The sequence below is a fragment of the Mytilus edulis genome, chromosome 7 (assembly GCF_963676685.1).
Source record: "Mytilus edulis chromosome 7, xbMytEdul2.2, whole genome shotgun sequence".
Classification (NCBI taxonomy): domain Eukaryota; kingdom Metazoa; phylum Mollusca; class Bivalvia; order Mytilida; family Mytilidae; genus Mytilus; species Mytilus edulis.
Genome location: NC_092350.1, coordinates 40,435,335 through 40,450,427, shown reverse-complemented (window position 1 = coordinate 40,450,427; position 15,093 = coordinate 40,435,335). Strand labels below are relative to the sequence as shown.

General features: G+C 32.1%; 1 protein-coding gene across 1 annotated transcript; it reads left to right on the top strand.

The window, feature by feature from the left end:
* The first annotated feature begins 511 nt into the window (after window positions 1–511).
* On the top strand, window positions 512–5,896 carry LOC139481448 (uncharacterized). Its single transcript, XM_071264800.1, has 2 exons — window positions 512–556; window positions 4,154–5,896. The coding sequence occupies exon 2, from the start codon at window positions 4,164–4,166 to the stop codon at window positions 5,847–5,849; it is 1,686 nt and encodes a 561-aa protein (XP_071120901.1). The 5' UTR covers window positions 512–556; window positions 4,154–4,163; the 3' UTR covers window positions 5,850–5,896.
* The last annotated feature ends 9,197 nt before the right edge of the window (window positions 5,897–15,093 follow it).

Genomic DNA, 15,093 nt, shown 5'->3' with positions numbered 1-15,093 from the left:
AAGACCCATCAGTGACGATCGAGTCCAAAAACGTCAAACTCATGTATTTTTTCGCTTGCATTCAACCATCCTTCACTTTTAACCTTTACCGGATATACTAGAGGTGCACTTCACGTGTTTCATATAATCAAGATAAAAATTGCTGATATAAAACAATTGACATAAAAAAACACGATCTGTTCTTTTTAACCAACCGCATATTTTGTGATTATATTGGTAGTAGAATTCTTAGATTTTCAAATAAGGGCTTAGGTTGCATCACATCGTGTGGCGGTTTGACTTTTGAGATACTGATATACGTTATTAAGGTATTGAAGATTTTTTTTGGGGTCATTAACTATTGAGTAATCATTGATAATGCGATTAGTATGAATGGTATGGTATATACGTTGTGTCCTAGTTTTCTAGAAAAGCACATTTTGATTTCATTTTACAAAATTAAGTACATTTAAAATTTGGCGCGTTTTATAACTTGAACAAGTCGATCCAATTCACCTAAATGTTTAGTGCTCAACTTCCTGGTCGAATACATTGATTTGTGTTGTTTAAACTGCAGGTACGTTTTTGTTTTTGTAAATGTTATTTTTCTTTATTAACCCTTTTTACTATTTTATTATTATTTATTATTTCACATTTTGTAACAAAACAACACTGTTCTTGCTCTAATAGCGTAGAGATGTTTCCTACATTTTAGTTAACATTCTTGTGTTAAATCGATCTATATATTAACCTTTTTATTACATGAAAACTCCAGTTGTAATGTACCGGATCTTAACTCTGTATATGCACATTTACTGTCTGATATTGAAAAATATTGTAAACTAGGAGATATAATGGTGCAAGGGGATTTTAATGCCCACACAAATACCTCACCAGACTATGTGTTATTTGATGAATCTAAACAACCATATGTAGTTGATAACTATTATGTAGAAGACAGTATAATGCCAAGAAATATTCTTGACCCCATACGTATTAATAATAGTGGTAGATGTTTGCTTGATATTTGTAAAGAAACAAGCCTTACAATATTGAATGGAAGAACGATTGGTGATTTACATGGTAAACAATCATGCATAAAATATAATGGATGCAGTCTTGTTGATTATAGACCTCACATTATACACTTGTGTCTTTTGATTTTATATTTTACTTAGCTTAGTTGGTTATTTTGAAATACATGACTTAACGTCACTATCAAACCATTATCCAATCAGTTGTACATTGTTAACTTTTTTCCATTCCACAAATTTTGTTAACCTAACACAACTGGATCCCCTTCCAGGAAAATTTATTTGGTCACCTGGAGCCATAGAGTCATATGTGAAGGATATCACCAGTAAAGAAAATAAAACTAAATTAGCATTATTTACAAATAACTCTTTTAAAAGCAGTGATTCAGCTGTACAATCTTTAACATCAATTTTATATGAAAGCGCAAAAAAATCAGCAAATTAGTAAACAAAATGCCCCATAGAAAAAAAAATCTAAAAGAAAGCCATGGTTTTCAGACTCTTGTAATTATTTGCGCAAAACAGTTAAAAGTTATGAAAAACTGGTTAACAAATTTCCATATAATAACACTCACAGAAAATCTTTTTACTCCTGCCGCTCTAAGTATAGAAGAGCTTGTAAAAAGGCAGAAAGATCATACAAAAATAAAATATGTTTTCAAATAAGTGCAAATGTTAATAAAGACCCTAAAACATTTTGGAATCGTTTACAAAAACTAAGTAAATCTTATAATAATGAAGATTCTGTACAGTTTGCACAAGATGAATTTATCAGCTATTTTAAAAAACTAAACAAAACGGGCGAGAGTTTTAACCCATTTCAAGAAAAAATTCTCAAAAATTTTGAAACATTATTTGATGATTTTCAAAAAAACAACAGGACAAATGACTTTCAGAAACACATTAAAACAAGTGAGATCGTAAAGGCAATTAAGTCCCTTAAAAATGTGAAAAGCACAGCTACTGATCTTATTTCAAATGAAATGTTGTAAATGGAATATCAGTCTTAACAAAACCATTACAAAAGCTATTTAACTTTATTTTAAGTAATGGAAGTTTTCAAAAAGTTTGGAATGAATCATTTTTAGTACTTCTACATAAAAAGGGAAGTAAAAGTGACCCTGGTAATTACAGAGGGATATCCATTATTTCGAACCTGGGAAAATTGTTTAATAAAATAATCCTCTCTCGATTACTTGCTCATATAAATGTAAACAAATTAATAAGTAATAACCAGATTGGCTTCAAAGAAGATAGTCGAACTGCAGACCACATCTTTTCCTTGAAATCCATTGTCAGCAATTATAAATCCAAAAAAAAAAAATATTTGCTGCTTTCATTGATCTTAGAAAAGCGTTTGAAACAATTTGGAGAATAGGATTATTTCATAAACTACTTCAAAGTAATGTACAAAAACATATTTTTAATATAATATTTTCAATGTACTCTAATACAAAATGTAGAATTAAATTTTCTAATGGTCTTAGCCCATCATTTGAATCAAACTGTGGTGTTAAACAAGGAGATGTATTGAGTCCTCTTCTCTTTAATTTTTTTATAAACGACATACTTAAAAAAGACTTGGAAAATATCAATGCAGATCCAGTTGTAGTTGGTGATGTTTCATTTAATGCACTTTTGTATGCCGATGATATTGTATTATTATCGGATAGCAAAGAGGGTTTGCAAAATTGTCTCAATACATTAAGTAATTATTGTTCTTCTTGGAAATTACAAGTCAATATAGAGAAATCAAAAGTAATGGTTTTTAATTCAAACGGACAGTCTTTTCTAAACGAATTTTATTATAATGGCAAATCCTTAGAGACAGTTAGTACTTATTGTTACTTGGGTATTAATATTAGATATAATGGCAGTTTTAATGTCGCCATCACTTCGCTTATGGAAAAAGCTAGGAAAGCATATTTTAAAATAAAGAAAACAATAGGATTAGATAACCCTTGTAAACTTCTGGAAAAACTTTTTGATTCCTTAGTAGCCCCTATTCTCCTTTATTGTAGCGAAATCTGGGGAATTATTTCGACATTTAAAGACAGTGATGCCTATGAAAAGTTGCATATAAAATTTATTAAAGAAATCTTGGGAGTACACTGTAAGGCCTCGAATGATGCATGTCGTTCCGAAATTGCAAGACTACCATTGAAAAATAGGATAATGTTATCTTGCATTAAATTCTGGGACCATTTAATCACTTCAGAAGGAAGTTTAGTTCACCAAATATATAATGCTACAAAAAAAAGCAACCCATGGGTTAAAAGGTTAAATATTATTATTCAAAACTTAGGTTTATCTTATTTGTCAAATGATAACCTTACTATTAAACCCCTGTTTGGTTTTATAAAACAAAGACTAATTGAACAGGGTTTTCAGGAACAACATGCAAATATTTCAGCATCTCCAAAATTAACATTTTTCCAAAGTGTTTACAAAATGAGTGAACGGGCAGGTTATGTTGATGCTTTAAAAAATAGATCAGATCGATCATCATTATGTAAATTAAGAGTTAGTGCTCATAACCTTGCCATTGAAAGAGGAAGATATTTAAAAGTGCCCAGAGATCAAAGAATTTGTGAAATCTGTAAAAGTGGCGAAATTGAAAATGAACAGCACATGCTGCTACACTGCAGAGGTTACTCCAGTATTAGAGAGACTTTTGTATTAAAAATGTTCAAAATTACAGGAAAAAGTATATCCACTTTGTGCGATAAAAATAAAATAAATCTTATACTTAATAATACACCTTATACGGCACTAAAATTATCTTCCTCTTTCGTAACAAATTGTTTAAATGCAAGAAGTAATCTATTGTAATAGATTTTCATTATACCTTTAATCGTTTATTCACACATATATATATAATTGTTTGTATTTTACTACCATGTATAGCAAATTGTTTATCCATTCGGTCATTACCATTTATTGTAAATGCGTTTGTGCCAATAAAATATTGTCTATTGTCATGAATTAAATAAATGTGATAGTGAAGTTTCGGTCAATAGAATGCAGACAGAATCAGTAATTGTTTACATTTTGTGTTAAACAAACCAAGTTAATTGATTATATCCATACAGGTTTTTTTACATGGTGCAAAACCAATATGCTTATACTTTTCTTTGCAGGAAAGATAAAATGGCATCAATTCAGCAACATTGCGATATATGTGACCATCGACATATTACAAAACCATCCACTGTCTGGTGTCCTGAATGTAAACAAGCATTTTGTAAAGATTGCAATGATTATCATGGATTTTCAAAGTCGTCCGAAAATCACGTAACTGTATCGATTCGGGACTACTTGTCGATGTCTTCATCTATTTCAGAAACCAGTAATATATGCATGGAACATACTGAACAATATCAAATGGTTTGCCAAGCTCACGATAAACTTATTTGCCCCTCATGTATTGAGAATCACGAAGGATGCAAAGGTATAGTATCCCTTCGTAAAATGATAGAAAACGTTAAAAAGTCGTCATTTTTCCAGGAAACACGACTAAGTTTGAAAGATATTGATCAAAACATAAAAACTCTACAGATTGAACTGAATGAACAACAGGGAAGAATAAAGCAGCAAGAAGAGAAAATATTGTCCCAGGTTACAGACACAAGGAAGAAGATTGATGACCACTTTGATAAATTGGAAAAGAAGATCAAAAACGAAATTTTCGAGATAACAAGTGAATCGAAAGATAGCATTAAAAATAAACTACAGATCCTAGAAAATAAGACTGATAGCACAAACAAAGCTGAACAACAGTTACAAGATATGGACAGGTACGCGACCGAACTTCAAACGTACTTTGGATTACAGAAAATCTCATTAGAAGCAGCTACTACTGAGTCGTACCTGCAGTCGATCACTGGAGATCACATATTGGATGCACCTACTATACTATTCAATATTGATGACAAAATCGACAACCTTTCATCAAGTATTCAATCATTCGGTTCACTTGAGGTACAGAAGACTCATTGTAAATTGTCTCTCGTAACACACAAAACAAAACAAGCACAATTAGTAGAGTCAAAGATTAGATCAATTACTGATATCAAACCAAGTCTAGTGAAAACCGTAAAACCAGACGTTCAAGACATTAGAGGTATTGTCGTTCTTCCAAATGGAAACATTGCCTTAAGTGACTATAGTACCAAAAATGTACTTGTCTTCAGTACCGACTGGCAAATACTGAGTCAAATCTCAGTTAAACCCGCCAATGCATTTGATATAACGTATATAGATTATAAAACTGTAGCTACAACGTCAAACAACGAACAGTCTACCGGAGTCAGTATAATAGACATCGATACAGAAAAGGTTACACTTATACCAACGAAGTATCAGTGCTATGGGATTAAACATCATAATGGGTCATTGTTCATTTGCGCAAAAGGAGATGGTGTCTGTAAACTTAACCCTCAGGACGGAAGAAGTACTGCTATATGGAAGTATGATTTGCCCCCTTTTTCATATATTGAAGTTTTTAATGACAAAATTTATTTTACTTACGATGGACCTAAAAGTATTGTATGTTGTGATATGAACGGCGGGGCAATATGGACATTTAAAGATGAGAACATATTAAAATATCCACGTGGAATAGCGCTAGATAACTACGGAAACGTTTATGTAGCTTGTTCTGCTTTACATAGAATAGTGGTTTTATCCCCTGATGGACAACAGAACAGGCAACTTCTTTCAAGTGTGGATGGATTGTTTAAACCTTATGGAATACATTTCGACAGAAAAAACAATCGTGTTTTGATTCGAAATCAAAGCAAAAAACATGTTTGTGTATTTGAAGTTATAAATTAGAACCATTTGCTAGTAGCATAGATATAAAACAAAAATATCATACAAAAGTACATATGTACAGTGTTTTCTCCTTCGGTTTCCGTCAAACCAGTAAACACAAAGTTATTGTTCATTGATCTGCATTGAAGGTCAATAACGGTGCTCTGTAGATTTCATTTTCTAGTTTTGCGTTATTGACTACTGTTTTAATTTCATTTCAAGTGTGGATGGATTGTTTCAACCTTATGGAATACATTTCGACAGAAAAAACAATCGTGTTTTGATTGGAAATCAAAGTAAAAAAAATATTTGTGTATTTGAAGTTACATGTAGTAGCATAGATATAAAACAAAAATATCATACAAAAGTACATATGTACAGTGTTTTCTCCTTCGGTTTCCGTCAAACCAGTAAACACCAAGTTATTCTTCTTTGATCTGCATTGAAGGTCAATAACGGTGCTCTGTAGATTTTCATTTTCTTGTTTTGCGGTATTGACTACTGTTTTAATTTCATTTCTCAGCTCCAAAGTTTTATCTGCAAGATCATTTGCTACTTTATTAATGGATGACTTAACCGATCTTACTTCTTTTACGTTGTTTTCGTGATTTACCTTGAAATCGTCCATGAAGTCTTTATTCCCTGTAGATTATTATTAGCATCAGTTTGATTTTTTTCATATTTTTAACTTCTTTATTTAGTTCAGTGTGATCATGTTTTATAATTGTCTCATTGGTATTCATACCGCATCTTCTTATTTGTATAATGTTGACCTTTTGGTACTTTTATTCTCAATTTTTGTTTTAGTCTACAGTATGACCTCTTAATTATGTTGATGTCTACTTTTGGTAATGTATGTCATTGGGTTCACCGGTTGCTGTCTCATTGACACCTCCTTTCATTGATGCTGGATCTATTGTTTTACTGTCTATTGTTTTGAATAAAATCGAATTTTAAATGTTTTCCTCATGCCATAGTTTTATTTCAAGGTTAAGATAGCCAATTGGTATATATTCACTGACAACATTTGTATTCTGTTATGAACTTTTTTTAGTGTGAAAAAAAAGGTCTTTTAAAAGTGCAAAAAAAGTATTTTTCTATTTTAAGTTGACCAGTCCAGACTTTGTTAACTAACAGTATATTTAAATTACTCTTCATAACAATGTGTCCCACTTCTTATATGTTTGTATAAGATAAATGCATTTGTTTTTAAAAAAAAATCGAGCATAAATCATTTTGACCGTTTGGTGTATGTACAAAATGGCATCTTCTAGATATACTTTGTTTGTTTTTCTTCTGCTTATAGTTTTGGATTGCGTTCCCTCCTGTAAATGTGTACAACATTGCGCATCTCTCATCTCCCCCTTTTTGTACACATATCAAGATTCAAACTCCCTTATACACTACAGATAGATACAACAAACTTATTATGGGTGAAGTTCATATTTCGGCGTCATGGTTTAAAGCAAAATTTAAAAAAAAAATGTTACTGTATGTGTTGTTATCTTTTTATCTAGAGGAAAATATTTTCCTAGGATATTTTTTCCTTTGCCGTGAAATTCAATCTGGGTAGTATAACTATTGAAAAATTTTTAAAAAAACTTAATCTTTACAAATACTATGCAATAATAATAGTGTATTGGAATTAAAGTAAATTGTTAAAAAAAATGTATTATAATGGGAAATAATTTCACAGATTATCATTGAAAATAATATCCTGAAATATTCAAGTAAATATCATTCTTTTAAAAAGACAATGCAATTATCATGAAACATATGAAAGAAAACCAGAAGTACCACTTTTCCATCAAGTATTTATAAAGATAAAGATACTACAAATCAACTCCAAAATGTATTTATAGTGTACACACGACTGTTCGAGTGGTCCCAGTCAATACAAAAATTGCCATTTATTGTATAATTATTAACTTGCTTGCGTAGCAGAGATATGCATGAAAGAATATAACTACTCGATGTTTCAGGTTTGCTTTAAAAATTATGTAACAGTTTGTGTTGTTGTATCATCTTACAAAGGTATGATTGGCTGTTATTTTCCTTCGCTGTCATGGAAGCTACGCTGTCTGGTGTTATACACGACTTTTAAGTCGTCACCAAAAAAATATAAATAGATTTAAACAATAATCGATACACTCGGGCTTTTCAATACTATTATCGTAATATAAATCTTCCAAAGTTAATAACCAACTTCTCGGTTATTCGTCTTGGACAATATCTTTAAAAACAAGCTAAAAAATCCGAAACTATTCTGAATGTCATAAATTACCATTTTATATCACTTTTCATCAAGACGCTATACTTTAAAAAAAATAAAGCGGCTGGATGATCGACACTAACAATAACCACTCAAAAATGATTTCATCAATTTTTATGAAATTTGGTGATTTGTTTTTATCCATTGATGTACGATTGTTTTTTGGGGGAAAGACGGCTTCAAGCCGTCAATCCCCTATGGGGTTGACCAGAGTGACATTCCCTCACATCATTCATTTTGTTTTTTATAGTGTGGAAAACCCCCCAACAAATCTTACTTAGATTGAAGAGAAGGAGACCCAGAAATGAATAGTTTGACTTTAAACACTTTTTTACACATTTCCCTTCTGTTTCTGACGAAATTATCGTATCTTGAGCTCTCATTTACACTATTTACGTTTCTTTTACAATCCGGACAAATCAGTATGACGAGATATTCTAAATATATCCAACCTACATTGTATTTTATAGTGACGTCATTCTTGGAATGCCACACTATGCAGAAGCAAGGATATCCTTCATTGGTTATTTAAATCATTCCCAGAGATCGTGCACTAATTACAAATTGGTATTTGCTAAATCTAAACATAATATTGTTTGCTGTAGATGATTCAAACATCAACATGCAATACTTTAATTTGTAGGTCAGCAACTTTCAAAGTAAACAAAGATCGTGGGGTTACATTAGATAGGGGAGAGAAACGATTTTATTGATTTTTTTTCTGTAAAAATTCTGTTTTGAGAATCTTCCTACAGCTAGAACATGCAGAAAGGAGCACCTCAACTGATGAGTAATTATCCACTAAAATAAAAGTTAATGTATTTAAACACTTAAAATGTGACATTTCATTGGATTAGTAGTCTTCCATTAAAACTAAATTTTTGTGTACCAACATAATCATTGTAATGGTAAAAAAAAATAAAAAATTAATATGTTGCATTTTGTAGTTTCAACCTATACTATTTATTCATGAAATTTACAAATATTTCAAATTTAGTATTTGGGGAAACAAGCTTCACACAATTTACATCAATCATATTGTTTTTTATTAGTACCTGTTTCCCTGTGATGAGAGTTGTAACTGGGAACTTTATCAATGGAAATGTAAAACTGAATAGATTTTTCAGTCCACACTTTCTTATGAAAAAAATGAAAAATCCAAGAGTACTGTCACAAAAAATGGAAAATGGTCCTAGCCTGCAGTTCAGTGGTAAACAATCAAGATTTCAAAAAATATTGTAGTTGTTGTGAAATGACAGAATTCAGTTGAATTTTAGATAATTAACTATCAACTTTAATCAAATGTTTAAATTTAGAAAGTGCAGATCTCTTCCATTGGTCCAAATTGAATCCTAAACTAAGGAAATGAAATTACATAAACAACAATTGATTTCAATATTGTCAAACTTTTCTGCATGTTCTAGCTGTTCTCTTTTATAATTCTTTATATGAAGACTATCAAAAGATACCCCCCCCCCCTTTCCAAAAAAAATTAATTAAATAGAAACAAGGGTCGTCTTTCCCCTCAGAGCTATTCAGCTCTTTGATTATTTTTATTCATTTAAAATCCTCAAAAGGAGTTTGAGAGGCGATTGACGTGTCATGCGCTTTTGGTGCAGCTCTTGATACTGAATAAGTAAGTGGGCTTCTATGTTAATTGGACATGCTTTGATACTATATATGCCCTTGAATTTTTACTGGATAACATTTTTGTTCGCTTTGGGGATTCCGTATATCGTCAGATTATCGGAATTCCAATGGGGACTAACTGTGCACCACTTATTGCGGACCTGTTTTTGTATTGCTATGAGTTACAATTTATGACAAAAATAAGCAAAGACCCATCGAAACAACATCTTATAAACAAATTTAATAATACTTTTAGATATTTGGATGATATTTTGGCTCTCAATAATGACGACTTCAGTATGTATATTAAAGAAATTTATCCTGTTGAACTTACTTTAAATAAAGCTAATACTAACAATGACCACTGCCATTTCCTCGATCTTGATATCTATATCACTAACGGAAAGCTGAATACTAAAATTTATGATAAAAGAGATGATTTTTCATTTCCTATCGTTAATTATCCATTTTTAGATGGTGACGTTCCCTTGTCACCATCTTACGGTTTTTATATATCTCAACTTGTACGATTCGCTCGTGTATGTAACAATGTTTTAGATTTTAACGAGAGAAATTTATGTATTACTGAAAAATTATTACACCAGGGTTTTCGATATCACAAACTAGTCAAAACATTTACTAAATTTTATCATCGGTGTAAGGACATCATTCGTAAATATAGCTCAACATGCAGACTTCTTATACGTTCAGGTATTTCACATCCAATTTTTTATGGAAATATTCTTTATAAAGCACAAAGGTGTCAGCATTCACCTCAAAAACTAAAAAAACCTTTGAATAGACTTATTAAGAAAGGTTATAGTTACGAGACTGTTGTCAGGTCATTAAAGATTGCATATTTTGGCGTTAATATTGATTCACTTATAGGGTCTTTGCATCGGAACTAAACACATTTATTCAAAAACCAGTTGTTGGCATGACACGGGTTATGTTCTTCTCATATATGTTATGATGGTATGATACTAAACCCCTAACGGGAAGGATTGTGCCTGATGTTCATATGATGAAATCATAATCTTTCAGTCAGTTTAATTGAAGTCTGGAGCTGGCATGTCAGTTAACTGCTAGTAGTCTGTTGTTATTTATGTATTATTGTCATTTTGTTTATTTTCTCTGGTTACATCTTCTGACATCAGACTCGGACTTCTCTTGAACTGAATTTTAATGTGCGTATTGTTATGCGTTTACTTTTCTACATTGGCTAGAGGTATAGGGGGAGGGTTGAGATCTCACAATAAATTTGAGAATGAAAATGGGGAATGTGTCAAAGAGACAACAACCCGACCAAATAAAAAACAACAGCAGAGGGTCACCAACAGGTCTTCAATGTAGCGAGAAATTCCCGCACCCGGAGGCGTCCTTCAGCTGGCCCCTAAACAAATATATACTAGTCCAGTGATAATGAACGCCATACTAATTTCCAAATTGTACACAAGAAACTAAAATTAAAATAATACAAGACTAACAAAGGCCAGAGGCTCCTGACTTGGGACAGGCGCAAAAATGCGGCGGGGTTAAACATGTTTGTGAGATCTCAACCCTCCCCCTATACCTCTAACCAATGTAGTAAAGTAAACGCATAACAATACGCACATTAAAATTCAGTTCAAGAGAAATCCGAGTCTGATGTCAGAAGATGTAACCAAAGAAAATAAACAAAATGACAATAATGCATAAATAACAACAGACTACTAGCAGTTAACTGACATGCCAGCTCCAGACTTAAATTAAACTGACTGAAAGGTTATGATTTCATCATATGAACATCAGGCACAATCCTTCCCGTTAGGGGTTTAGTATCATACCATCATAACATATATGAGAAGAACATAACCCGTGTCATGCCAACAACTGTTTTTAGAATAAATGTGTTTAGTTCCGATGCAAAGACCTTATCAGTGACTCAATATTAACGCCAAAATATGCAATCTTTAATGACTTGACAACAGTATCGTAATTATATCCCTTCTTAATAAGTCTATTCAAAGGTTTTGTAAGTTTTTGAGGTGAATACTGACACTTTTGTGCTTTATAAAGAATATTACCATAAAAAATTGGATGTGAAATACCTGAACGTATTAGAAGTCTGCATGTTGAGCTATATTTACGAATGATGTCTTTATACCGATGATAAAATTTAGTAAATGTTTTGACTAGTTTGTGATATCGAAAACCCTGGTGTAATAATTTTTCAGTAATACATAAATTTCTCTCGTTAAAATCGAAAACATTGTTACATACACGAGCGAATCGTACAAGTTGAGATATATAAACACCGTAAGATGGTGACAACGGAACGTCACCATCTAAAAACGGATAATTAACGATAGGAAATGAAAAATCATCCCTTTTATCATAAATTTTAGTATTCAGCTTTCCGTTAGTGATATAGATATCAAGATCGAGAAAAGGGCAGTGGTCATTGTTAGTATTAGCTTTATTTAAAGTAAGTTCAACAGGATAAATTTCATTAATACATACTGAAGTCGTCATTATTGAGAGCAAAAATATCATCCAAATATCTAAAAGTATTATTAAATTTGTTTATCAGATGTTGTTTCGATGGGTCTTTGCTTATTTTTGTCATAAATTGTAACTCATAACAATACAAAAACAGGTCCGCAATAAGTGGTGCACAGTTAGTCCCCATTGGAATTCCGATAATCTGACGATATACGGAATCTCCAAAGCGAACAAAAATGTTATCTAGTAAAAATTCAAGGGCATATATAGTATCAAAGCATGTCCAATTAACATAGTTTTTTTGTTTATTGCTACTAAAAAATGACCTAAAAGAGTTTGAACATATATATTCACATTCTGATTTTTTGAATGCCCATTTAATTAGGTGTGTGAATTTTTTCTTAATGAGAATGTGAGGCAATGTGGTATACAGGGTAGAAAAATCAAAACTTTGAACAGATTCAAATCACCAATATAAGCATGCAATTTATCAAGTACTTCCAACGAGTTCTTGACACTCCAAAAGTAATTTATTCCACTATTTTCGAAGGCCTTATTTGAACAATTTATTATCAGGTTTTTAATTGTACCAAGTGTGCTGGTAAGAAGAATAGACAATTTAGTAGTTGAACAATGGCTTGAAGACGAAATAAATCTATATTTGTAAGGGGTTTTGTGTAGCTTCGGAAGCCAATACATAGTTGGGACTTTCATTGTATTTGGCTCTGCTTGTAAAGCGGTGGCTAAAAGTTTATGTTTGTTACAGATTCCGTTTTCTGAAAATGGAGTCAGTTGGAATGTTGGTGAATTGGTGATTTCCTTTTTCAGAACCTCAATGTAAAATTTACGTCAAACATGTTTAACCCCGCCGCATTTTTGCGCCTGTCCCAAGTCAGGAGCCTCTGGCCTTTGTTAGTCTTGTATTATTTTAATTTTAGTTTTTTGTGTACAATTTGGAAATTAGTATGGCGTTCATTATCACTGAACTAGTATATATTTGTTTAGGGGTCAGTTGAAGGACGCCTCCGGGTGCGGGAATTTCTCGCTACATTGAAGACCTGTTGGTGACCTTCTGCTGTTGTTTTTTTCTATGGTCGGGTTGTTGTCTCTTTGGCACATTCCCCATTTCCATTCTCAATTTTATTTCGTTCAGACTCCGTTCACACAACCTAGGGAAATTCTGTTTTTACTAGCTGCTGGATTAAAATTTGTTGTGGATTTATCAAAACAAGTTAATTTGATTCTTATCGATTTATCGATTGCTTGGGAAAATATGTTGTGTCTTTCTTATTTTCAGAATACATTAAATGGCGGTAACTCAACAACTTTGCGATATTTCCGTACTTGTTTACATTTTGGGTTAAACAAACCAAGAAAATTGCTTCAATACAGATTGTTTGCATGGTGCAAAACAATTATGCAGACACCTTTTCTTTGCAGGAAACATTAAATGGCATCAATTCAGTAACATTGTGATATCTGTGACCATCGACATATAACACTGTTTGGACTTCTTGTCGATGTCGTCATGTATTTCACAAACCAGTAATATGTGCATGGAACATATTAATGAACAATATCAAATGGTTTGCCAAGGTCATGATACAATTATCTGTCCTAAATGCATTGAAAAGCATGAAGGATGCAAGGGGATAATTCCCCTAAGTAAGATGATACTGAGAAAACGTTAAAAAGTCAATACTTTGCCATGAAACAAAACAAAGTTTGAAAGATAATAATGAAAACATCAAAACTCTACAGAACGTGTTAAAGAAACAACAGGGAAGTATAAAACCGCAAGAAGAAACTATGTTGTCCCAGATCAGCGACGCAAGGAAAAAAGATTAATGACCATTTTGACAAATTAGAAAGGAAGATCAGAAATTATATATCTGAGATTACAGAAAAAATAAATATTGATATGAACCACACTTTACAGATCCTCGAAAGGAAGACTGATACCACAAACAAAGCTGAACAACAATTACAAGATATGGACAGGTACGCGATGGATTTTCAAACATACTATGAATTGCGAATAATCTCATCAGAGTTAGATAGTGTTGAGTCTTAAACACAGTCGCTCATTGAAGACCACAGTGTGGATGAAAATACTTTACTCTTCAACATCGATGACAAAATAGACAACATTACCAATAGTATGAAACGTTTGGTTCAGTAAAGGTAAAGAGAGGTCCGTGTAAACTTTCTTTGATCATACACAAAAAAAACAAGCTCAGTTAAAACTTGAAGGAACGAGAATTAGAATAATCACTGATGTTAAATTCAGACTTGCTAAAGAAATCCAAACTGATCTTAAAGTAATTAGAGGAATTATTGCTCTGCCGAGCGGAAATTATGCTTTAAGTGACTTTCACTTTAGTGCCGAAAGTGTATGTGTCTTCAGTACCGACTGGAAAAGACTTAGTAACATTTCCGTAAAGCCTGCCTACGCATATGATATAGCGTTTCTAGATGATAAAAAAGTAGTTGTAACGTCAAACAGCGATGCAAATAAAGGAGTCAATTTGATAGATATAGATATGAAGACAACTAAGTATATTCTACACAATAACTCTCTGTTGGTTTGTGTTCGCTCAAAAGGTATTATCAAATTAAACCCTCTGGACGAAAGAAGTACTGCTATAATACAGTTTAATTTATCTTCAGGGGCATACATTCAGATGCTCGATAACAATCTTTATTATACTAACGCTAAAACTGTAAGTTGTTGTGACATGAAAGGCAAAGCAGTCTGGACATTCAAAGATGAGAATATTTTGATGAGCCCTCGTGGCATAGCAGTAGATAACAGCGAAAACGTGTACATGTATTAAAGTAGCTTGTTCAAAATTACATCGAATAGTAGTACTGTCTCCT